The following is a 24,450-nucleotide window of genomic DNA, read 5'->3' as shown; positions in this document are numbered from 1 at the left end:
TGCATATTTTCCCATTTGGCCTTCACTAAGGGATTAAAAAAATTCTGCAGTGCCAGGGTGACCAGTGCACAGTCACGTGCACCAATAACAAAAGGAGACATGTACCTCTTAGAACCCAGTGAAGCTGTGCTTCCAAATACTGACCGGGGTAACCAGTTTGCACAGAACTATTTAATCCCCATGCAAAGGAGAACAGTCTTCTAATTGAAGCTGCTTTGTCTCTTACCAATAGGAGTTTGGCATTGTCCTGTTTCACTTTTCTGCAGATTGTAGGATTAAGAACAAATTAAGCATTAGGCCGAACACACTTAAAGTTTCTTCCCTTACAGGGTTCTGCTATTTAAGCATTTCTGTAGAATTGAACTCCAAATTAGTATCTAATAAAGAATTACCTGTGGTAATGAGGAATCCTCTTGAGCAAGGTACACATGCATCCAGAGGTGGTAGGACAACTGAAAAAAGAATTCACTCTCTAGCTATCATACTACCACTGGTAATTCCTTTTTGTAGTACAGCCGCTATCCCTGCAACTTCCTGTGACGCAGAATTTTTCACCCCATCATGCACAAATATATGTATTTTTATCATATTCGTCTTATTTAATGTATTGTACTATTGATTTTCCTGTTTATACTAAAGCACTTTGTGTGTAAGTAGAAACATTAAAGAAAAGTTTGATTGTATCATATTTGCTTCAGCAAGATCGCAAGGTCCTTTCCAAACTGTAAACGTGTTTTTGATTAAGCATGTAGGACCTGATCCGAAGCTCAGAGCAATCAGTGGTAAGGCACCTGTTCGTGAACTTTAAATCAGGCTTTCAGTAAATGTTTGAATGAGCACATTTAAAACCAAATTCTGTGTTGCTCTCTAAAATTAAGGAAAATAATAGAAAATACATGCTTCCTATGCTGTTTTTAAATGTCCACAATATATTTTAAAACCAGATTTCTTGAGAAGAAAATTTAAAAGCAAAAGTTCTCATCCTCATTCAAGATGAGGTACTGGCCTAGTTTGCAGTGTTTAAAAGTTTTCAGCTATAAAGCAGAGAAAGTGTCTGAAATATCCTTTTAACACTTGACAAAGCTTTCCCCTCACATTTGGATAAGTCAAGCAGCAAAATACATTTTGAAGATTATTTTTTTTAATTTTTCTGGGCTTGAGACCAAACATGAGAACTATCAGAGCCCCTCCCCCCACCCCCCAAAAACAAAAGTCTTGTGGAGAAAGTTTTCATAGAATCATAGAATATCAGAGTTGGAAGGGACCTCAGGAGGTCATCTAGTCCAACCCCCTGCTCAAAGCAGAACCTAATCCCAACTAAATCATCCCAGCCAGGGCTTTGTCAAGCCTGACCTTAAAAAACCTCTAAGGAAGGAGATTCCACCACCTCCCTAGGTAACTCATTCCAGTGCTTCACCACCCTCCTAGTGAATTAGTGTTTCCTAATATCCAACCTAGACCTCCCCCACTGCAACTTGAGACCATTGCTCCTTGTTTTAAATGACTGAAAATGAAGCTTAGATGATGCATCCTTCCCAAACCCTTAGCTGTAGTATTGATAAGATATGACAAATTCCTGTATATTCATTCATGTAATCCTTTGACATCTCTTCTCTTTTCCCCCTCAAAGCATTTCTTAGTCAGCATCATTGTTGTTATATGAAGTGGGAACCTTGCCCGGTCTGCTCAGCTTTCATTCAAAGCTAACCAAGTTTCACAATGTGCCCAATAGTATTGTCATACATGACTTCTGGGATGAAGAGAAGTAATTCTGTCATTTGCTGCCCCAGATGAGCAGCTGGATAACGCTCCCAGACTCCTAAGTCTTGTATCTGTCTTTAAACTTTGACAGCCTAAATTGTCTTCATTTGCATATTTGTAGCATAAACTCTCAAATTATTACAGCTCAAATTGGCTGTTTTCTCTTATTACCCACTAGAACCTTACACGCTGTAGGCAGAAAAGCGCTCTCCCTGCTAGTGCAGGATTTTGACCTGCAGCGGTGTTTCCAGTGTTTCCATTCTACTTTTACAAGTCCCAAGTGAAAGGGGCTCTTTGGAGACTAATATGCTAAAGACAAACATTTTCATAATAAGTGATTTAAGACATCTTAAAAGGCCTGATTTTCAGAGGGCAGGTGCTCTGTCCTTTCTGAAAACCAGCACCTGTAAGATATCTCAAGTTAGGAACCCCAAAATTGGGACACCCAAAGTCATTATTCACTTGTGAAAATCTTGGCAAACATCTCTCTGTGTCAGGAAGTATTTCCTCATATTCAGTTTACGTCTTCCATATGTTGGTTTTATCTCGTTACTCTTGGTTACACTCCCTTGTAACTATGTGTGGGGAATGATCCCCATATTATGTAGGCACTAGTTCCTCCCCTTCCTAGGTGTAGATACTCTTCAAATATTTGTAGTCTGTTGTCATGATCCCCTTAATCACTGCTTAGCCAAACTACTGATATTTTAGTTCTTTTCATCTTTCCTCATAAATCGTTCCTTCCAGCCTCATGCCAAACTGCTGTTCTCTGAATGCTGTCCCGTTGGTGAATGCAAATGACCATGAATAAGGGGCCACCGCCAACGTTTCGGTTTGGAAACTCTCAGTTGAAAATGCCTGAGAGAGAAATGAAGACGCAGCTTTTCTTTGTGTGCCATCTTTGTATCTCTATGGAAATTATTCTTCTGTAATGCCTGGCTGAATGAAATGAAAAGAAAGGTAGCTTGGTGTTTTCTGATGTTTATCCAATCATATGAAAACTGGTTTAAAACCTTTCCAATACCGTATTTCTGGCATCTGTTCCTTGCCTAATTCTGACTTCAAATGAAGCCCTATGTGCTGCTTCTGTGCAGTATGTTTACCTTATCCTAGAAACCACCTACGGTGTTCAACGCCCATAAAGCAGTGAACTATTCTTTTTTTGAGGTGGCTTCTGGAAGGATCCCCAGCCCCGCCCCTCTGAGCTTTGGGAGCTCTGGTGAAAGTAGTGCCAGATGAGGTGACATGACAGCACGCTCACAGCACTGAATACTTGAGGCTGAGGTTATAAGAGAGATGTGGCCCCAGCTACTCCACCCTTCCTTTCAGTGGTTAGCTGCAGAGGTAGTGACAAAGTCCGAGAGAGGCAGATCAGGGCTCATTTAAAACTTCCCCAATGTTTATTATTAAATTCAGTTCGCAGTAGTGATTTGATAGCTTGTGCAATGGCACTTGGCTTTTGTGGGGATCAGGATCACTGGACCTTTTTGGTTGTGACTATTCAGGTTTTCAAGGGTCAGAATCAAAAGGGTAGATTTTAGTGGCATGCGTCATGCCCCCCCTGTTTTCCTGGATTGCTATTTGGTGCTGTTACTTGGGGTTTTCAGAACCCCCAACAGGGGCAACTTCACTATTCACTCCAGGCACTGTCAGGAATAAATCAGTGGGAATACAGCAATTCCGGCTGATAAGACTCATGCAAATCAGCGTGCTCCATCTAACACTGAAGTTTATTAGATTTAAGCACGCACAGACATAAGCAGTAGGTTTAGAACAGGGGTCTCAAACTCAAATGACCACGAGGGCCACATGAGGGCTAGTTCATTGGCCCGAGGGCCACATCACTGACACACCCTCCCCTCACTGCCCCCAGCCCTGCCCCCTGCTTCCATGAGGCTCCGCCTCTTCCCACCCCTTCCCTGCCCCCATTCCAACCCCCCTGAAGTTCCCCGTTCCCGGCCAATGGGAACTGCAGGGGGGTGGGGGTGGGGGGGGATGGTGCCTGGAAACCAGGGCAACACACGGAGCCCTCTGCTCTCCCGCCCCTCCCCCGGCCGCAGGGATGTGATGCCAGCTGCTTCGTGGAGCAGCGAGGGACTCGAGGGGGGAAATCCCGCGGGTGTAGTTTGCCCACCCCTGGCTTGGAGGTAGCCCAGGGGTGGGAGAGGCACACGGGCCACTTGGCGGACCGCAGGAAATAGTCCCGCAGGCCGCGTGTTTGAGACCCCTGGTTTAGAACATTCCAGATATTTACCTAACATCTAAAACAGTATTGAGTAATTAACAGCAGGTTCGCACTGACCAGTTGCTCACCCACCGGGAAGAAAGGGTGTTAGGAAAAAATATTTCTTAAGATGGCTTCCCAAGTACACTCTATTAGCTGATCTTTTATAACTAACTTCTACAAAACACATAGGTCATAATGACCCCTACTGCATCATCACTTTTCTAACTTTCAATCAACTTTTAATATCAGAGGCGTCTAGACTCAAGGTTTTCCAACCACCAAGGTTTTTAGTCTCAGCTATTTACTTGTCTGTCGCCTCCACCCATTCTGATGTGCAGAAACTGCGAACTAGATATGACCTTGTTTCTAAAAGCCTGTCTCTAAATTAACCCTTAACGACATGGTGGTCTGTTCCATTAATTCAGGGTGGCTGAGTGCACATAATATGGTCGCAATTAGCTTGATCACATTCTGGGGCAGACACACCCCTCAAATCCAGGGCAACAGTGTGACAGACCTTTACATTTCAAGCCTACGCTGACAGGCAGTGGAGGCTCCATGGGCTTCGTGGCGAGAGAGGCATGGAGCCTAATGTAACAGTTATATTATCAAGGGGACCCCCCCCAAAAAAATCCCCCAGATATGTGTGGGATAATGAGCCAATCTGTCACTGATGGGATTGAGGAAAAAATATTTCCCATTGATAGATCATTCCCTAGCCCCACCCTTGCACCTTCCTCTGAAGCATCTGGCACTGATCACTCGTGGAGACAGGATGCTGTATTAGTTGGATCATGACTGTGATCCAGATTGGCAATTGCTGTTTTCCTAGACTTCAGGCTCCATACAGGGCCATTTATGACTTCTTTTATTTTTTTGTAAAAGTATTTAGAGCCCCAGTGGAAAGGCTTTGCTGCTTGAATTCAGTGGACTCAGATTATTGAAATGGTTCTTCCTAAAGTCAATAGACACTGAACCTGATATGCAGACCTTGGAAATATTGTGTCATGTAATGTCTTCATTTTTACCACATGGCCAAGCTAACTTTACGTCTTCACTTTTCAAAAAAGCAAAATCAAATATGCATTCAAGCTACACTATTACCTGTTGATTGTGGTTTTTTTACTAAAGGACTGTGAGTGGATATTCTTGGAGTACTGTAATAATCTAACATGTACACATTTGTTCTAACACCTCTTTGCATTTTCCAGCATACCAAGCTACCACAGAACTGCTGTCCACTACTTGTGTTTGTGAATCCCAAAAGTGGAGGTTTGAAAGGCCGAGATCTACTCTACAGTTTTAGAAAACTGCTAAATCCTCATCAGGTCTTTGAACTCACTAATGGAGGTCCACTGCCTGGGTAAATCTTTTATCACAATAGTTCTTTAGTGAATGGAAGAGTATCACCAAAATAGTAATTTACCGATACTTGTTAGATCTCTCACTCTGTCACACACACACAAAATAGCTAAAATTTCCTCCAACTCATTTTATTTACTTCTGTATTGCACGTGTGAGAATTACACTGCAGGGCCTCTCTTAGAAATTGTGGTCCTTATTTTAAAAACAAATGGAAAATGTTCACATTTCACAAAGAGGAGAGGACAGAATTGTTTCTGATGTGTCTAGCACAGTAGGGTCCAGATCCTGATGGGAGCATGTGCACATCACCACAATGCAAATAACTACTGGTGGTTAACACAATTGATGGAGAAGGAAGGGAGGAAAGAGAGGGCTTTGAGCAACACGGCTGCCAAGTCGTAATTTTTGCCACTATTTCCAACCATTCTTAACGTCAGGTAATAGAAGGGTGTAATAAATGTCTCTATTTCTACTCTTGGAATTTGTCTACAGTTGCAGAAATTTAAGAGGACCTGATTATTCAGAAATGGTAATGCCGTTTCTAAGACGTAAGAAGAAATGTGATGGGAAAAACAAAAGCAATGTGTTACTGGTTTTTTAAAAACACAGTTTAGTTACCAGTGAGTAATAGTATTGCCTGCTTATTGTAATGGAAAACCGTGTTTTTTAAATCCTACTACGTTATTGTTTATTTTTGTACTATTTAAATTGACTCCAGTGCCTTGAAATAAAACTCTCAAAAGGTTAACTTTATTATTTTACATTCATCCAGTGCAAGTGGGTTCAACAGTCCATAACAAAGAAGCAGTAAAAAATAAGCAATACAGGTCTTCTAACTTTGTCAGGACCATGGTTCGTTTAGGCTGGTTCCTACAGCATGACTGTCAGTGTTATGCCCATAGAACCTATTGTTGGCTGCAGTATTTCTCTGTTACTATAGGCAAGACACTTCACCTCTCTGAGCCTCAGTTTTCCACCTGTAAAATGGGAAGAACGATAAACTCCATTGTAAAGTGCCTTGATTGGTAGGGCTGAAAGTGTTGTGCGAATGGGATCCTATTTAGAATCTCAGTTTTTACAAATCCAGAGTAGTACAGAAACACCCCCTTCTGGGGTTTTTTCAGTCCCAGCAGTATATGCTAGCGGACAAGGAAATGCACACTGTTTAATAACCAAATACTGCATTCAATGTGAATGACAATGGTGTTGTAAACTTCCATTTAAAACCAGATAGAAATCCCAAGTGACAAACAGAATTACAGATGTGTCAATGAAAACACAAATAAACACATTTTAAAAATGTAGACCTTTTTGTGTCTCTGTCTTGTTAATTCCCTGTGGGAGAGAACTCAACTACCATCTTTGGCTATGGGGAAACATTGTGAGAAATATAACTTCAAGTTTGTTAGGCAGAAAACTCCTCTGATAGTTCTAAGTTTTGTTGTCCATTTTATCAGCTTTTCTTAATCGAAACTCTAAAGCGAGGGAAGGAAAAAGCAATAATGACTAAAAACTCAATTGTGTTATTTTAAAGAGAATATTATGGGAGGCCTAATTAATTTTCTGCATCACAGTGTAATATTATTTCTTATGCTTTTGTTTTTAAATGAAGATTTCATACATTCTCTCAAGTTCCCTATTTCCGAGTGCTGGTGTGCGGTGGAGACGGCACAGTTGGTTGGGTCCTTGGTGCGCTGGAGGAAATCAGACACATGCTCGTCTGTTCAGAGCCCTCTGTAGCCATCTTACCTTTAGGAACAGGTGAGAAATAACAGTATGGAACGGGGTTGATTTGAGGAATGTTAATGGGAAGCTATTAAGCATGCTCAAAAATTAGTAGTTTTTCTTTTCGTGTTGATTTTTCTCATCACATGGCATCCGTGACTGGCTTTGTAGCCTGAATGGCATTTTGTTTTAGTTTCTTATGTTACATTGAAGCAATCGGCGTGCATCCAAGAGGGAAACAACGAAGACCATTTCATCATCATCATTCTTTGATTCTTCCATCCTGCCCTCAAAAGGCTCTAAGGTTTCAGCAATCCTCTGTTCCGAACCGCTCAGTGGTGCTTACGGCATTGGCCAAAGCAATGGTTCTCAGCCCGCAGGCTGCTTCTGGCCCAATCAGCACACAGCTACGGCCCATGTGACATCCTCAGGGCCATACAGGCAGTGTATATATTGTGTGGATGCAGCCCACATAACACACAGAGAGCTACATATGCTGCCCACAATGGTAAATAGGTTGAGAACCACGCGGCCAAAGGGTCACCAGAGAGCCACGCAAATGGAAGTGGTATGAACCTAGGGGTGTGGAAGTCCAGATAAACCAGATGTTCTCATTAATTTCTATTCAGGTTTCCAGAAACACACGGGCGGCTGCCTAAGGGCCTGACCAGAGGCAGCAGCACTCCAGTTGCTTTGCAATCCCAGTGTAATAGTGGGATCTGTTCTCTCTCTAACCGGCTCGTCTTTACTCTGTCTAGCCGCTAGTGGTGAGTGTCAGCCACTCTCTCCTCCTCTTGCTTGTTCACCTAGGTTAGGGCTCTGTTTTCCTCCCTTCCCATACGCTACAGCCCTCCCTCCAGTAAGTGACCTGTCCCACTCCCTCTTACCCCAGTGACTGCCTAGTTCTCCAGTCCTCCCGCTGTGACAGAGTCGGGCCAGATGGCAACAGGAGAGTGATAGAAGGCAGATGTATTAGCCCCAGATTAAGCAGGCCCCTTTTCCCTGGATAAAGTAATGGGCGGTTCCAGAAAAATCAGGAACTTGCTAGAATCAGTTAAGACAGGCAGGCTAATCAGGGCACCTGCTTTAAAAAGGACCTCACTTCAGTCAGTGAGGGCCGTGCAAGGAGCTGAGAGTGAGAGGGCGTGCTGCTGGAGGACTGAGGAGTACAAACGCTATCTGGCATCAGGAAGAAGGTCCTGTGGTGAGGATACAGAAGGTGTTGGGAGGAGGCCATGGGGAAGTAGCCCGGGGAGTTGTAGTTGTCACACAGGTGTTACACGAAACACTGTAGACAGTTGTGATCCACAGGGCCCTGGGCTGGAACCTGGAATAGAGGGTGGGCCTGGGTTTTCCCCTCCCCCCATTGGATACAAGAGGAGTTGACCTGGACTGTGGGTCCCACCAGAGGGGAAGGTCCCTGGCCTGTCCCCCGACCCACTAGGTGGGACTACAAAGACTGTGGGGATTGTTCTCCCTTTCCCCCATGCTGGCCAGTGATGAGGTGAGCTGAGTGAATGGCAGGTTTGAGCCACTAGCAAAAGTGGCCAAACTGAGGGCTTCCGTGAACCTCTGAGGCGAGCACATCCGCCAATAAGCGCAGGACCCACCAAGGCAGAGGAGGAATTTTGTCACACCGCCCTTATGATTACTGTAGAATTACATCTAAGAAAAGGCCAGAGTGTTTCTCCCCTCCTGTAGAATACACCTGAGAGTTATTCCACATTGATTTAGGGGCTATCTCACTGACTGAATACAGTTATAGGCAAGATTCTTCTATAGTAAAATTAGACATGAAAACTTTTGTACATCCTTAACGAATTGAAATCTGATTAATTTGATCGAGAATCTGTGATACTGGAAATGTATTGAGACTAATTAGTTTTTAACGAATTCTCTTGATCACTGTCAGAAGCATTGGTTAGGGGAAAATTCATTAGCATTCATGTAAACTTAAAATGAGAAATTAGGAATCTGAATTGAGAAAAGCAGAATAAACTAATCTTCCCATAGCACTCAGACAACTTATCAGATGCAAGTGATTAACTCTTATTTTTCCCACACTCATTCTGTGGTTTATCAGCTCACCATGAGTTCACAGGCTTATTAAGAAAAAAAGGAACAAAACTGAGGATCTTCAACCTATTGCATGCAGAAAATAATTAACAACTGAAACGTGGATTAACGGACAGCATGAGGAACTAAAAGGCAGATCTGGTCTCTCTTCACCCATTGGGGGGGAATATTTATCATATAAAGTGACGTGTCATCTTCAGTACCCAACAACTTACTTTTCTTCCTCCGTGTCCTTTATGAATTCACTTTATTTTGTCAAGTTGTTTTATGCCAGTGCCTTGCCAACATGGTCGCTTATTCCGAGTTTGTATCCACATGCAGTCATAAGGAACAATGGTTTCATGCCATGTATTCATAGTATACAGCCAGTATCTCATGGTAATGTATTTATCTAGATGCAGAAAACCTGTCATGAAATGTGTGTGCTTAACTGTGCTAACAAAATACAGTTGGGAACAAAATTCACAAATAGGCGGATCGTGCGTGACCGTATGCTAAATGCCTTGGCCAGGATTCTGCCTGTGACCAGGACGCAGAACATTCTAATGAATTTACTTCACCACTGTGGGGTGGCAACATATTGCTTACAGATAAGGCCTGGCTCTCAACAGCATTAGCTCTTCTGTTTCAGGCAGAGCCTGGCTACCTAGTGTAGCCAACACTTTCTCCATTGTGCAACGGCCAACAGACTTGGTACTTCAGCCTGCTTGCAGCTTGAGGACAGAAACAGACATGACCTTTGCTGGCAGCTGGGGAGTTCCCCAACTCCACCATTTTCCTTTGCCTTCCTAGTGCCAGGTGCAGGGCTCAACCCCCCCTTCCTGCTACCGAGGTTTTCTTAGAAGAATCCCCCCCTTTTTGTTTCAAAGTTCTGACTAACAGTTGCACATCCACAAGCAGTCTGAAACTTAACAGTTCGGTTCACCCTTTATAACAGATCTCCCGACTTTATTACTGTGAGAGGAAATTTTCAGGTGATGCTGTATAAATATTCCTATTTTGTGTGTGTCTCTTACATAAAGCAGTATATGATATATTTAATAATTTACTTACAGAACAGCAAAGACAACATTTACTTACAGGCTTTTCATGTATGCTAAAGTTACATTTTCAGTTCAGTTTTACTGCTGGGAAGTTGTGATCACTGTCTGACTAGTACCCTTGTGGTCGGAGCAATGGCAAGTATTTATCTTTCACACCGTCAGTTGGTTGATTAAACAAGTTGACAGTTCGCTCTTTCCCTGTCCAGGTAACGATTTAGGGAGGGTGCTTCGCTGGGGAGCTGGCTATAGTGGGGAAGATCCCTACTCTATTCTGATATCTGTAGATGAAGCTGATGATGTACTGATGGATCGTTGGACCATCCTTTTAGATGCTCAGGAGGCTGTTGAAAGTGCAGAGAATGGTATTTTGGAACCTGATCCTCCAAAGGTATTTCACCGTTTTGATTTCTAAAAGCTACTGGTTTATTCCAGGATGAATGAGATTATAGTGTACCACAGCTGCTTGCGATTTGTCTTTTATTTCAACACACCTTTGGGTGTTACGGTAATAATTCTATATGACTTAGCCCTGGTCTACACTGGGTGGGGAGGGGGATCAATCTAAGATATTCAACTTCAGCTACGAGAATAGCGTAGCTGAAGTCGACGCATCTTACATCGACTTACCTCGCGTCCTCACGGTGCGGGGTCGACTGCCACCGCTCCCCCGTCGACTCCGCTTTGCCTCTCGGCAGTGGTGGAGTTCCGGAGTCGTCTACACTAGACACGATAAATCGATCCCCGATAGATCGATCACTAACCGCAAATCTGGCGGGTAGTGAAGACCTGCCCTTAGCTCGGTCACTAAACCTGTGTGTGAGGAAAGGTAAACCTGACGTGCTTCTTTGAGTACAGTTCTAAAAACGCTTGAAGTCAGAGATTAGTTACACAATATATTCTTTATGGACACTTAAGATATTAATTATTTCTCGGGCACAAAGCATGTCTGACTGATTAACAGTAGTCGTGTCTGCATTCTGAGGTTGGGAAGGAATGGGTTCCCAGCTCAGGCGAGAATAGGCTCTGCTGAGAGGACGATCAAAGCTACATTTCAGACCCCTATAATGGAACTGGAATCCTTACACTTTGTTAAACAATCCAGAAAGTTGGTTGTTAAAGTTCTGCTAGACATCACTAAGGTTCGGTTCAGTAAAACTTTAATTGAACAATCTACCGTATCTCTTTCCCTGTTTGCGTATGGTGTCTTTTAAGAGAAAATCTTACTTGACAGGCTCTCGTGACATCAGATCTCTTTGTTTGGGACAGGGAGAATGTCGTTTGCAGATGTAATCCTGGGATTTGTTGTTTAAAGTCTGGTTCTGTTTTAAGACAAAACAAGGCACAAGAAAAAGAGAAGAATAGCAGATGATTACAAAAAAATGGAGCTTCTGTCTTTGCAGTTCAGTTGCTGGAACACCCCAGGCTCAGTACATGACTTGTGACTTTATTAGCCACTCAGGGATCTGCCTCATTTTTAAGCAGAATCAGGCGGTGAAGTCATTGTGGTTCGCTTACCACTCGTTCATAACAGGATAGATTTGTCCTGGCTGTCTAAATTGTCTAAAGATGGAAGGCAGAGAGAGAGAGCATGTGTATGTGCCAGGAGGAAAAATGCTGTGGTTGAAACTGACACGCTGGGGAGGATTTAATAATAGAAACATTAGGTTCGCACCACAAGAGTTGCTCAGGACACAGATGTGAAAATGTTGGTGTTCTCTGGTTCCGTCTTCTGGTCTGGTGTGTTTAGATTATCTTTCCGGATAAAGAAACGAAGGCTGCATAATGTGATGGTAAATCCACGGGTGATACTGTTTAATGCTTCCTTCCACGCACAAACAAGTTGCCAAGTTCTCCCCTATAGTGACACCAGGAAGGGAAATATGAAAAAAAAACGAATGTCTTTGGAAATTGGTTTAATCTGGGACAATGAACACTACAATTTGTCAGTCATAGTCATATGGTTATTAAATGGTAGCACTAGGTGAAGCTAAGATTGTTTAGGTACTGTAACTCTGCAGTTCGATGCTTGACCATATTTGGATTTCTTTTACATATAACCTTATTAATTGCAAATGTCCTGGGTTTGGAATGCTTGGTTTAGGGATAATTACAGTATCCTTGCAGTGTTTTTCACCTAGAAGTTACTGATAAATACTCTCAAATACTCTCATATCTTCATTTTAATGTTGTGTTTTGTACTGGGGGTATCTGTGAGAGAAAATATACTTCTAAATTGCTTTGTGTGCAGTGACTTCAAAAATCTACAAATGTCCATTTCACTGCAAATTTTCAATACCAATACGGGACCCTCTGCTGTGTACATTTGAGTCTCAATGGTATACCATAGTATACTGCTATTTTTGTTTTGTTTTTCAGATTGTACAAATGAACAACTATTGTGGCCTTGGAATTGATGCAGAATTGAGCTTGGGCTTTCACCATGCTAGAGAAGAAGAACCAGGCAAATTTAATAGCAGGTAATCTCAGGAAAAACCTTTGTGGACTGAATGTTCGTAGTATCACATATGCAGGGTCTGTATATGATATAACAACTCTACCGGCATTCACAAATAGTGGTGTGGGATATAGTGCACACACCCCACACGCCAGGAAAGAGTTAATGGCCTGCTTTTTTGGGCGGGTGAAACAGCCCTGCCTGAAGCAAGTTTGAGGCTTTGAGGGAAGTGCTCAAAAGGGAGAGCCCAGCTCGGGTGGACCCTGGCAGGAGGCAGAGCAGACCAGCAGTTTTCACTGCGGGAGAGCGGGCTGCCTGGGGCCAGGAACCAAGACAGACTGTGGAAAGCTAGGCCTGGCAGGAGCCGGTTGCCTTCTTTGGCTGCCAGCAACTGACTTAGGCTTGCATGAGCCCTGGCGAGTTTGGAAGTGTGCAGTTTCCTGGGATTTTTGCCGCCTCAAGCAAAAAAAAATGTTGGCTGCCCCCCCTTTTTTTTCGTGGCCCCCTGCCCCTGGTCCTGCCCCAACTCCACCCCTTCCAAACCCCTTCCCCAAATCCCCAGCCCCGCCTCCTCCCCCAGGTGTGCCACATTCCCCCCCCCCTTGCTTCCTGTGGGTCCCCTCCCCCCCGTGAACTCCTGCCCTAGCTCACCTCTGCTCCGCCTGCTCCCCCGGGCGCACCGCCGCTCCGCTTCTCCCCCCTCCCTCTCAGGCTTCTCCCCCCTCCCTCTCAGGCGAGGGAGGGGGAGATGCGGAGCAGCAGCGCGTTCAGGGGAGCAGGCAGAGTGGAGTGAGCTAAGGAGGGGGGCGCAGGAAGTAACGGGGGGTAGAGGAACCGCTCCCCATTCCGCCACCGCTGCCTCCCCTCAGCGCCCGCCACTTGGCTTCTCCTCCCTTCCAGCCTTGCTGCGTGAAACAGCTGTTTTGCGCCCGGCAAGCCTGGGAGGGACGGGGGAGAAGCGGCAGCGGCGCGCTCAGGGGAGCAGGTGGAGGTGTAGTGGAGGCGAGCTGGGGTGGCGGGGGCACTTTTTCCCCATGCCCCGGAGTCGGCGTCTATAATGGCCGGCGCCAGAATGCCGCCCCTAGAAATGCGCCACCCCAAGCACCTGCTTGTTTTGCTGGTGCCTGGAGCCGGCCCTGGACACTGCAGAGCCCAGCAGGGCTGACGAGTGTGGTGAGGATTGAGCCCAGCAGGGACAGAAGAGTTTACATTTCTTTGTTTGTTCTGGATTTGGGGAGCCCCAGAAGGGGTGGACCTTGTCAGAGGGCTAAGTCACCTCAACTGGGAATGCGCCAGAGGCAGGAGGGATCAGCTGGAGACCCGGAGGACAGAGGCAGAACCACTGCCCCACCCCCATAAGGGGGCATTCAGGGAGGGTACTCAGTCACATGGTGCTTCCAAAAATGGAAAACAAAACATCAGGTTACAGTCATAGCCATGTGACGAGTGTTAGTCTGCCAGATTTTTACAGTAAATAGCATGCTAGAGGCAATCAGAAGTACAATGTTTGGGAAGCACTTGGTCATGGTTTCGAAATTTACTTCTTTTCCACTAACTTTGATATTAAAATCGCTGATCTAGGATATATGGCAGCTGGTGACATTTGTACAAGTATGTACAGTAGTATAAAGCAGGGAAAAATTCACATTACAAATACTCAGTGTCCAGAATTTTCTTTGTACTGGAGTGTGTGTGTGTGTGTGTGTGTGTGTGTATTTATGAGCTCCCATAGATGTATTTATTTATTACAATTTATTACAATGGATTTATTTATTTAATACAATCTGGTTGATCATAAACACCAAAAACAAACAAAACCCCTACAAAAACCCTCCTCTAAGAGCACCAAGAAAAAGAAATAGCCTCTGTATGTAATTAGTGAATTCAACAATTCTTCAACATCACTTTCAGTAAGCGCAATTCACCACTGTTTTATATCCATCTTTGATTGTGCTTGAAAGATCCTTTGATTTGTCTTTATGATACCAGCACAAACAGTCATAATCATGGATTAAGTAAACCCTAATAATTTATATTCAGAAATACTGTGACCAGTTATCAATATTATAAAACATTATCCAGTTCTCTCCCCATTACAGTTTGATATCAGTATGCTCAAGCAGTATATTTTTCTCAGGAGTTAGGATAATGAAAATCTACCGTTCATGCTCATATACATTACAAAGTACATGGGGAAAATAGCACTTCACATGTGTGTACTGTGTAAGAGTAATACATTCAAGAACTGTATTACTGACCAAAAAAAATTAAATCTTTTCCAACCCTCTGGATTGAGAACAGAAAATAACAGGTATTGATTATAAAGTGTAACTATAACAGTGCAGAGAAAATCATTTTAGCCTTATGTGTCTAATTAATACAATGTAAAGTTACACAGACACATGTATTTAGATAGTTCATACAAGACCAACTACATTAAAAGAACAGCAAGATCGTAAAGTGAAGTACTCAAAAGTCAGGAAATGATGCAACCTTAACTTCTTTCTTTGTACCTAAGCAGCACGATACTAGACGACAGTATTTTTTCCACGGGCTCCCTGTCTCAACGAGTGCAGAAATAAAATATATGGAGAGATACCTATTTCATAGAGCTAGATGGGACCCCAAAAGGTCATCAAGTACAGCCCCCTGCCTTCACTAGCAGGACCAAGTACTGATTTTTTCCCCAGATCCCTAAGTGGCCCCCTCAAGGATTGAACTCACAACCCTGGGTTTAGCAGGCCAATGCTCAAACCAGTGAGCTACCAGAAGATGAACAGTACTCGGTGGAGGGAGGCAGTCTGACATGAGTTATTGTGTATGTGTTTGAAGATGTTGTTCAGTACATCAGTGGGGGATGAAGGGGCCTCAAGGGTAGAAAAGAAAGGGAAATTCCTCCTAATTGATGATACAAGGCAAACGTGAATTGTTATAATCTTAAATACAATTCACATGTTGTATATACCATGCTGTACTTACCGCTTGGTTAAATTTGTTGCTGAATGTTACTTCTCATTAAAGTTAATTGATAAATGTAGGTATACCAATCCAACTTTTTAAAATGAAACCTTAAATCAGTCAAAAAACCCACTACATGCATATACTCTGCAGAGAGATATTCTGGTGAGGATTTTGCACTATTTTGTATTCAGAAACAAAATAACTATGATGCTCGTATCTGGAGTTTAAAATATGTGTACAACTTCCCAGGGCATTTAAACTTCAGCAATGCGTGTTCGATACAGAGCCATATGATAAAGTAAATCTGGGCCAAACTATCAGATGAGAAAGCTCTAGTTTGAAAATCCAAGATGCTTTTAGCTACTATTGAATAAGTGTGTGATCCCACAACAGACGGCAATTCAGGAAAACATCTCTATTCAGGACAGCACTAAGTGCATGCCTAAAATTAAACATGGGTTTACGCACTGGCCTGAATCAAGGCATTAGACTTGACAATACTCTGAAGCACATGCGTGTCTATGGAGTGTCTTTCTGTCATGCTTTCTCTTCTATTGGCCTTCCTAATACAATGCTGCATTCTATATGGAATTTGGGTCTTGGTCTTACTTCCCAGGCCAGGTAAAATATAGTGCTTGGTTTTGGGGGTAGGGTTAAAGTATCTTCTCACAGAATTTCAAAACATTTTTTGTCCCTCACACGCATTATGTGTATAGTGACTTACACTTTAGGTTATTTTGAAAGGTCAAACTCATAAGTAAAGGAGTAACCCTGGTGTCTTGCATGTCATATATTTCTCTTTGATGTTTAATGATAGATATTTTTGGTCATATTCGGTGTGGCTACTTGTACAGATGGTCTTGCCTGTTGTACTTAAGTTTGCTTGCTGACATGCAGTAATACATTTTGAACATCTTTATTTTATTTATTTTTTTGGAAAATCATGCATGTTTTTGCGTGGCATGGAGTATTGCAGTAACTTTCTAGTGACATAATTAGTCAGCAGAGTTTATAGTGTAAGGAATATAATCATAATGACATTCTAAATAGCTTTTGTGTATCTTGAGGCCATGTTTTTCCTCCTCATATAGCTAAAAGCACATAGCAGTTCACATGCAATGTTCTAAGGAAAGACAGGAATAGGCTTCAAGTGTTTTTGCTATAGGCATACTGAATTAACATTCGGAGCAGCTGCTAATGTCTCATTTATTAATTTGCTTTAGATGAAATGTAGCCACATGTACATTTACAATTCCGTCTCTTCTGGTGATTTTTATCATGCTGCACCAAATTACAAATATCTAGTAATGGGTGACACTATAGGGGCTTCTAGTGTCATGTGTTTAAGAGTTGTACATGAGAGGAGAAAGGACAAATTCCCAAACAGAATGAGATTTGTGTATAAACAGAATGAGATTGGCCGTTTCTTTGGAGATCTGTTTGGAAAACTGATTTTCCATCCCACAAAAATCTTTTTTTTTTTGTCCCCAGAAATGTCAAATTTGTTTGCAAAACAAAATTTTGAAGGAAAAAATCATCTCATGTCAACTGAAATGTCATTTAGATTTCGGGGTTTTTTTATATTAATTGGTTTTTATGCAAAATAAATTTCAAAATGAAAAGTCCTTTTGAGATGAAAAATTGAAACTTTTCATTCCAAAAATGTCCTGTTTTGATATCTTCGAAAATTTGGTTGAAATAGATACGTTTCAATGAAAAATTTGGATTTTGTTGAAATGGCATTTTCTGACGGAAAACTGAGTTGTGATCTTCTCCACTCAGCAGAAGTACTTGATTATTGCTGCCTTTCAGAAATAAATATTGTCACAAATCACCTTAAGATTGTTGTTAATGGGTATATAATGACTAATCAAGGAGATGATAAAGCCAAAATTAATTTGTTTTATATGCCTGCCCGTAGGTGCAGCTGCCAATGCTAATTGTAATTGTTTGTTTAGTACGTGTAATGCACTCCCCAGGGAGCTGTGAACCATAAACCACTGTGTTACCTCACCAAGGGAGAACTTTGCCCTGGCTTAAACTACGACACACCAGTTTTGGTAGCCTCACCAGTCGTCAACCTGAGACTCTGCCAGTCTTAACCTTGCCTTTCAGGTAACATCCGGTGCTCCCGAGGTCCCCAGAGACTTCTCTGCAGTGTCCAGTCCCTCGCACTGGCAAACACAGAATTTATTAAGTCTGCTGTCTCCAAAGAGACAGAGTGTACACCAGCCTGTTGGCTCCCTGAGGATATATTCTTTACCTTTATACACAGCACGGAGATGGTTTTATAGTAAAAACAAGTTTATTAATAATGAACATAGATTTAAGTGGCACTAAGCAAGAGAAAAAGAGACCGGTATGGGTATAAATAAAACAAAAGTAAAAACACGCTTTCTAGTGTCTACAACTTAACAGTTCACAGTCCTGGTCCTTTCTCACCTACAATCAGTTCCCAGAGTCTTCGACCCACACTGTTGAAGGATCCACCTTTCACAGATTCCAAGAGTTCTGGCCTCTTTTGTTCCTTAAGTGATGGATACATAAGAGGTTCTCTCCCCTTCTTTTTATAGTCTAGTAAACCTTTGAAATGCGTGTCCCCAGATAAAGTTCTTCTCCTCTGCTGTGTTTTTCTTCCTGGTCACTTCCCAGCCTCCCCTGTTGATTTGTGTGTCAATGTAACTTTCATTGTCTCGGGCATCTCCGTGCTCAGTTTACTTTGGAGACACAGGCAAACCAATGTTCCTTTGTCTTGGGCAAACTTGTTTGTCAAGTCTGCCCCCAAAACGTATTTTAGTAAAGTATCCCCAGCACGGGCACACAGCTCTTTACACGCCATCTGTACATACATCACGCAGTGATAGTATTGACCCACGGGTTACTAGTTTTTACATGATAATTAACAAGACACGGTGTTTGGCTAAATATTCTGACCAGGGTGTGCCCTTTACCAGTTGGCATAAAGGGGCTTTGGGGTCACAGACTCATTACGGCAGTCACCATGGTAACAAGCTAAGGACTTAACTGTGTGGGGAAGGTTATCACCTACTCCATTATTGATTGAGCTTCCCTGTTCATGAACTGTAAATCCCTGCACCTGGTCTGTCACCTTGGACCATTTTTTTAAAAAGTGGTGTTTGTGGCCACCCCCACGTCAAGCTGCAGTTGTTCTGTTTACTGATCTTGAGGTACAGTGCTGTGCACACTGCTCGAATGTGGTCGCTCTGCTCCTGCCTGTATCTGGGAGGCAAAACTGACATTCTGGTCCTCTCTCTAGAGAACTGAAACGTGTGAGGAGGAGTATTAAGGCAGTGGCATAACAGCCCTGGTGCTCCCTGGTGAGGGGACTTTTGGCAGGCCCCTGTGGAATTCTGCTGTAGAATCCAGCTTTCATTTTAAAATGCAATGTTTCTAGCCCTCCTCCTTGTGACGAGCCTTTCCTGGAAAATGTGAACCGATGCATGAGGTCTTCCTGAGTCTGCAGGAAGCACGACATAAGTCACAGGTGTTACCTGCCTAGCTCACCAGGGCCTTGCTGGACACAGCTATTCCATGGCATTTTTTCCTAGAAAGACTTTAGGGGCAGGGATTTACCCGCTGAGGCAGCCAGATGCCTCAGGTTTTATTTTCTGTGTACGAGTCCCATGGAGTGTGCCTATGGGGGTGCCTAAAGTTCACCTCTCCTAGCTAAGGTATTAAAACACAACTTTGCCCTGTCTTCCTTAGGGTACTTTATAACATGTTACTTACTGCATTTACCAAGCCACCTTTAAGACTTGTCTAGACTAGCGAAAAGCATTTTCTCTGTGATATTTGCATGGCATGGTAAATCTGTTAAACCTTCCTAAATAAATAAATAGTTAGCTAATGTGCGGGGTACATGGGCGGGGGGGGGGGGGTTACATGTTTTAATTAAGTGCTATTTAAAGTATGTTAGCACACCTTACCCAGCTAATGTTTTTAAAGGTGCTAAATGCTGTCTGCCCGAGGATCTGATGTAATCCCTGCTAATGTAGTGTGGTTCTTTGAACCTATTTAGTGACTAGAGTATCACAGGGGTTTGGTCACTATTACTTGTCCACTATTACTGTCTGCAACAGGGGTCGGCAATCTTTCAGAAGTGGTGTGCCGAGTCTTCATTTAGTCACTCTAATTTAAGGTTTCACGTGCCAGTCATACAATTTAACGTTTTTAGAAGGTCTCTTTTCTATAAGTCTATAAGATATAACTAAACGATTGTTGTATGTAAAGNAAGTCTATAAGATATAACTAAACGATTGTTGTATGTAAAGTAAATAAGGTTTTTTAAATATTTAAGACGCTTCATTTAAAATTAAATTAAAATGCAGATTCCCCCCAGACCAGGACCCGGGCAGTGTGAGTGCCACTGAAAATCAGCTCGCGTGCCGCCTTCGACACACGTGACATAGGTTGCCTACCCCTGGTCTGCAAGCTAGTGGATCTGATCTTTTAGCTCACACAGTAGAGATTCGTGCTTTTAGATCTAGAGATACCAGCTTCTCTCCCTGCAGATGACTTATCCATAGGTGTCATTTTACTAACCTGATTTTAAACAGCACTTAATGAAAATGTATTAGCTAAAATAACATTTAAAAATATTGTAAACAAGGGGTTAACCTTTTCCTCCGTTTTCTTCTCTGTAAAATTGGAACACTTGCAAGTAGCTACATCACAGAATGGCTGAGGGTTATCAGTATAATAAGTATTTAGACATTTTTCTCACTACAGCTTGGGCAGTTTATATTTTCAAATGACTTATTTAGCTCTCTGTTTATCCAGACTCTGGATGGGTTATGGGCACAGTGCCAATTTTAATTATTCTGTGTTTTCACACTCCATTTTCAAAGTAGTAGATTTTGATTAAAATAAAATTATTTTCAAGCAGAAAGCCTTCTGAAAGGCAGTTCTGAATCTTTATTTGTATATATTTCCATTTGTTCTATGCCTAATGCCTAAGTTGTATTTCTCTCTATTCATTAAAGTGGATATGAAGTAACAGTTTATCACCTGAAATAGCTCGATTTGTTGATTAAAACTAGAAGACTTAAGTGTGATTTTAGCTAAAGGAAACTTTAAACGTGTTCCAAAATTAGAAGAAAAGTGTTTGAATTATGCTCATTTAAGCTAACAGTGCCACAATATAGTGTCAAACCTTGCAGTGACAGAATGCTATTCTGTTCATAGGTTTCACAACAAAGGAGTCTATGTAAAAGTTGGACTGCAGAGGATAAATCACACCAGAAACCTTCACAAAGAGATAAAACTTCAAGTGGACCAGCATGAAGTTGAGTTACCAAGTATCGAGGGACTCATTTTCATTAATATCCCCAGGTAAAAATGTGAGAAATGAGTTTGTGTCTGTACACACCAAACACCCTGTTGTACTCACCAAAATCTCTGTGGTCAATAGGACTAGATGGAAGGGGTGTTCTTTACTTTTTTTGGCGGGGATTTTCAAAAGTGCTTGAAGGAGCTAGCTGCTCAACTGTTACGAGATTTGGACAGAACTCGCTTCAGTTCTTCTGAAAGTCCTGGCCTGAGTTCATAGAAACTAACCCTCGTTTTTCTAGTGTAATGAGAACCGCTTTGCTATCTCTGCTCTTCTTTCATATTTCATTATTTCTTATTTCATTTATTTCTAGTAACTTTTACCCACTCCCGTACATTGCATGCAGGCTTTCTTTTTGTTTGCACAAATGTATAATAGTTACTGAAAGGGCTGCCATAGTATTTAACTGTAGCAACTATCTTAAAAGGCGCTATTAATTAGGGTTCTCTGTTAAGAGAAGTTAACCAGCTGTACCTTTTATTCTAATTTAGGGCATGGCTTTAAGAATTAGAGATTTTTTCTCTTTTTAAATCTATTTTTTTTTTTATTCCTGAGAAAACTAGAAAAGGGGAAAAAGTCATATCCAGTGTTGAGCAGTAGCTGTGCATTGGAGAGGCAAACATACTAATCTTACTGAAAATGCAAGTATTTTCTAGGAAGTAAAATTATATTAATTTCCCACTGGCAGGATTTCAGTGGAATGATTTGAAGTGCTTAATTCTACAAAGCTATTTGAAGCCTAAATGTAATAATTTGATACAGCAGTTTCTCAGTATTTAGCTTTCCTCCAACATATCGTGTCTTCTGAAAGAAAAAATGTATTGATATTACCAAGAATTGTGGTAATCTTCTGAGTAGTAATCATAAAAGTTAAGGCTTCACAGATTTAACCTGTGGTTTCCAGCAACCCAAAATAGTATGCAACTGTTTCCCTCTTATCTACTTTTCCCCAACTGAAAACCTGCTTAGGCCTCCCTCACTGCTTCCACCTCCTCCCTCCCCCACCCCGAGCAGTGTTATCAAGAGGTTACCAAATTTTAGGAAGGCAAATACCGTGTTTTGTAGAGTGGAAAAGGAGAAATACATAACTCCACTCAAAGATTATCTGTGGAAGAACAGAATGGCTTCTTAAATTGTTAACAGATCAGCTATTTTGATGTTGCTGGAGATGCCAACATACTCTCAGCGGCCATGTTTGTGTGCTCTGCTCCAGTTGGGGGTCTGGAGCTGATCTCTGGGGATCTGACCACGATAATCGATTTGAGAAACCAAGAATCGATGATGGCTTACTGGAAGTCGTGGGGGTGACCGGTGTTGTGCACATGGTAAGTCAGTGCTGTGCCCGCTTTTTGTTAGTTTGGGGGTACTGAGCAAGTGAGAACAGCCACTACTCACTTAACCCGTGGTAAACATCTCTGTGAATTTGCCTCATGGTAAATATTTTGCTCACAACACCTTCAAAAAATAGTTTTAGGTTGTAAAATGAAGCACTCAAAAGTCAGAATACAAATTCCAAGAATCTTAAGAATACAAAATATATGAGTCAAGTTAGGCTATAAAAATAATCGGCTGTCATGCTGTGGGGCATTGGCTGTGAGGGCAGTTGGAGAGAGGGTTTAGACAGCTTTTGAAGCCTGCTCTGGAAATCCTTGTTCAGGTGCTCAAATTCAGCAATATATAGAAGGAGGCTGGAGCTGGATGGTAAAAGGTTTTAGAGGCATTGAGAGGTCTGCTGTACCACTTGTTCAAGTAAATGGAAATGCTCCCAGTGATTTCGGAGGGCTTTGAATCAAGCCCTGAAAGACGTCCATATAAAGAATGGGACTGTTTAATTTAGAAAGCTGTTAGCTGCACAAAACAATGAGAGATGTAGATTAGGTCAGTCGGGTGCTTTTGTTTACCCTCTTTCAAAATAGAAGTGGATGGTGAATGGTATTTCAAAGGCTGATAACTAAAAAAAAATGAAATTAGAATCGGTAGAGATGGCTTCATTTTTGCTTCCTGGGTTGCTTTATTAGGCTGTGGATAATTGGTACTGCACCCATTGTTCCAGCTTCACAATTTGAAACTCATTTATTGGAGGTTTGCTTTTACATCCCTTTCTTCCAAACTTGTTACAGATATGTAATGTGGTGGAAGCCACTTGTAATCTTATTCCACATTGTTCATAAGCTTCTCAATAAAATTATAAGGCAAAAAATGATAAAAGGAATTACTAACATAATGCATTAAATAACCTGCAGCATTTATTACCTTAAGATAGTAAAATCCTATGATGTCAGAGCACTTAGCAGGATGAAAAACTAGACTTTATTTGAATTTATGATAATATGTTTGATTCTGTATCTGATTTTTAAAATTTGTTATTTTTAAAGTAATTTAAAATCTCAATATTTTCTACAGTCTTTTAGGTGTCTTTTGTAACAAAATAAAAATATTTGTGAACAAATCCTGATAAATGTTGTATGCCGAGGATAACAATTACTTGGACTCCTTTATAAATCTAGAGCCCAATCCTACAGACAAGTTTGCAGCAGCAGGAAGCCCCTTTGAGTTCAGTGGAGCTCAGCCGAAGTTGAGGTCTATTGGCTTGGAGCCACTTTCCGGATCAGGGCCTTACTGCACCATGAGGTTAATACGGGTGTTACTTTTTAAAATGTCAGGTCATCATTTTGGAATCTTCTAGGGGGTAAAAAGCTCAGACAGGAAAAGGCCAGGATGTACTCCCGCGCTGCAATAGTCTTAAGCCACAGCATGATCTGCACCTGTCCTTGCTTTTCTAAGGCTTATTTGTACCAATACATACTAGAGAGTTTAGAAAATAATGGCAGTTCTGATATTCTGATAGGGCCAAGTACAGAGCGGTCTGCGATCAGGGATCCGCATAGCCCAAGGAGCTTACTTCCGTGTGACGCTTCTGAAACCAACACCCGTTCAAGTAGACGGGGAGCCCTGGATCCAGCCGCCAGGCCAGATGATCATTTCGGTTGCAGGACCGAAGGTAAGCTTGCCTCTGCCGTTGGCTTTTTTGCATTAGAAAAATGTAAATGGTTGTCGTTAAAGTTTTCTCCTTTTTGGTTTTGTTCCTTAGTCTAAGTCGTGCCATTTGTTTGTCTCGTCTCCTGCTAATTGTCTGGTTCCTCATCCTCTTAGTGCATTTCATTTTTAAGGTGCTAATCAGCATAATGTGAGCACTGTTGGATGAATATACACTACGGAATCTACACCATGAAATTCAAAGACGTTCACATACATTAGTTAAAGGGCCTGTCTTCACCAGCAAAACGACAGTATCGAGGGGGATTATGTTTAAGAAAACAGCCCCCTGGGGGTTTTGTAATGTGGCTTAGCCTCGCATGAGACAGCAGTGAGCCATGTTCTAATTATGTTGTTTGCGTTGCAGAAGACCAGGGTTATTCAGACAATCCAGGAACATGGTGTATGAGGGACAGTGCACTCCCTGTTCAGGGGTCAAGGAATCCACTAG

General features: G+C 42.1%; 1 protein-coding gene across 2 annotated transcripts in view; it reads left to right on the top strand.

Moving 5' to 3' along the window:
• Window positions 1-24,450, top strand: part of DGKQ (diacylglycerol kinase theta) — a 98,490-nt gene that overhangs the window by 64,721 nt on the left and 9,319 nt on the right. For both annotated transcript variants that reach the window (XM_034773314.1, XM_034773313.1), the window contains 7 exons: window positions 5,200-5,351; window positions 6,966-7,114; window positions 10,404-10,585; window positions 12,574-12,674; window positions 20,819-20,965; window positions 22,177-22,288; window positions 23,812-23,964. In XM_034773314.1, coding sequence (XP_034629205.1) covers window positions 5,200-5,351; window positions 6,966-7,114; window positions 10,404-10,585; window positions 12,574-12,674; window positions 20,819-20,965; window positions 22,177-22,288; window positions 23,812-23,964 — 996 coding nt within the window. The remainder of the gene's footprint in view (window positions 1-5,199; window positions 5,352-6,965; window positions 7,115-10,403; window positions 10,586-12,573; window positions 12,675-20,818; window positions 20,966-22,176; window positions 22,289-23,811; window positions 23,965-24,450) is intronic.

The sequence above is a fragment of the Trachemys scripta genome, chromosome 6 (assembly GCF_013100865.1).
Source record: "Trachemys scripta elegans isolate TJP31775 chromosome 6, CAS_Tse_1.0, whole genome shotgun sequence".
NCBI lineage: Eukaryota > Metazoa > Chordata > Testudines > Emydidae > Trachemys > Trachemys scripta.
The sequence above is the reverse complement of the archived record's forward strand: the minus strand, read 5'-3'. Positions and strand labels throughout refer to the sequence as shown.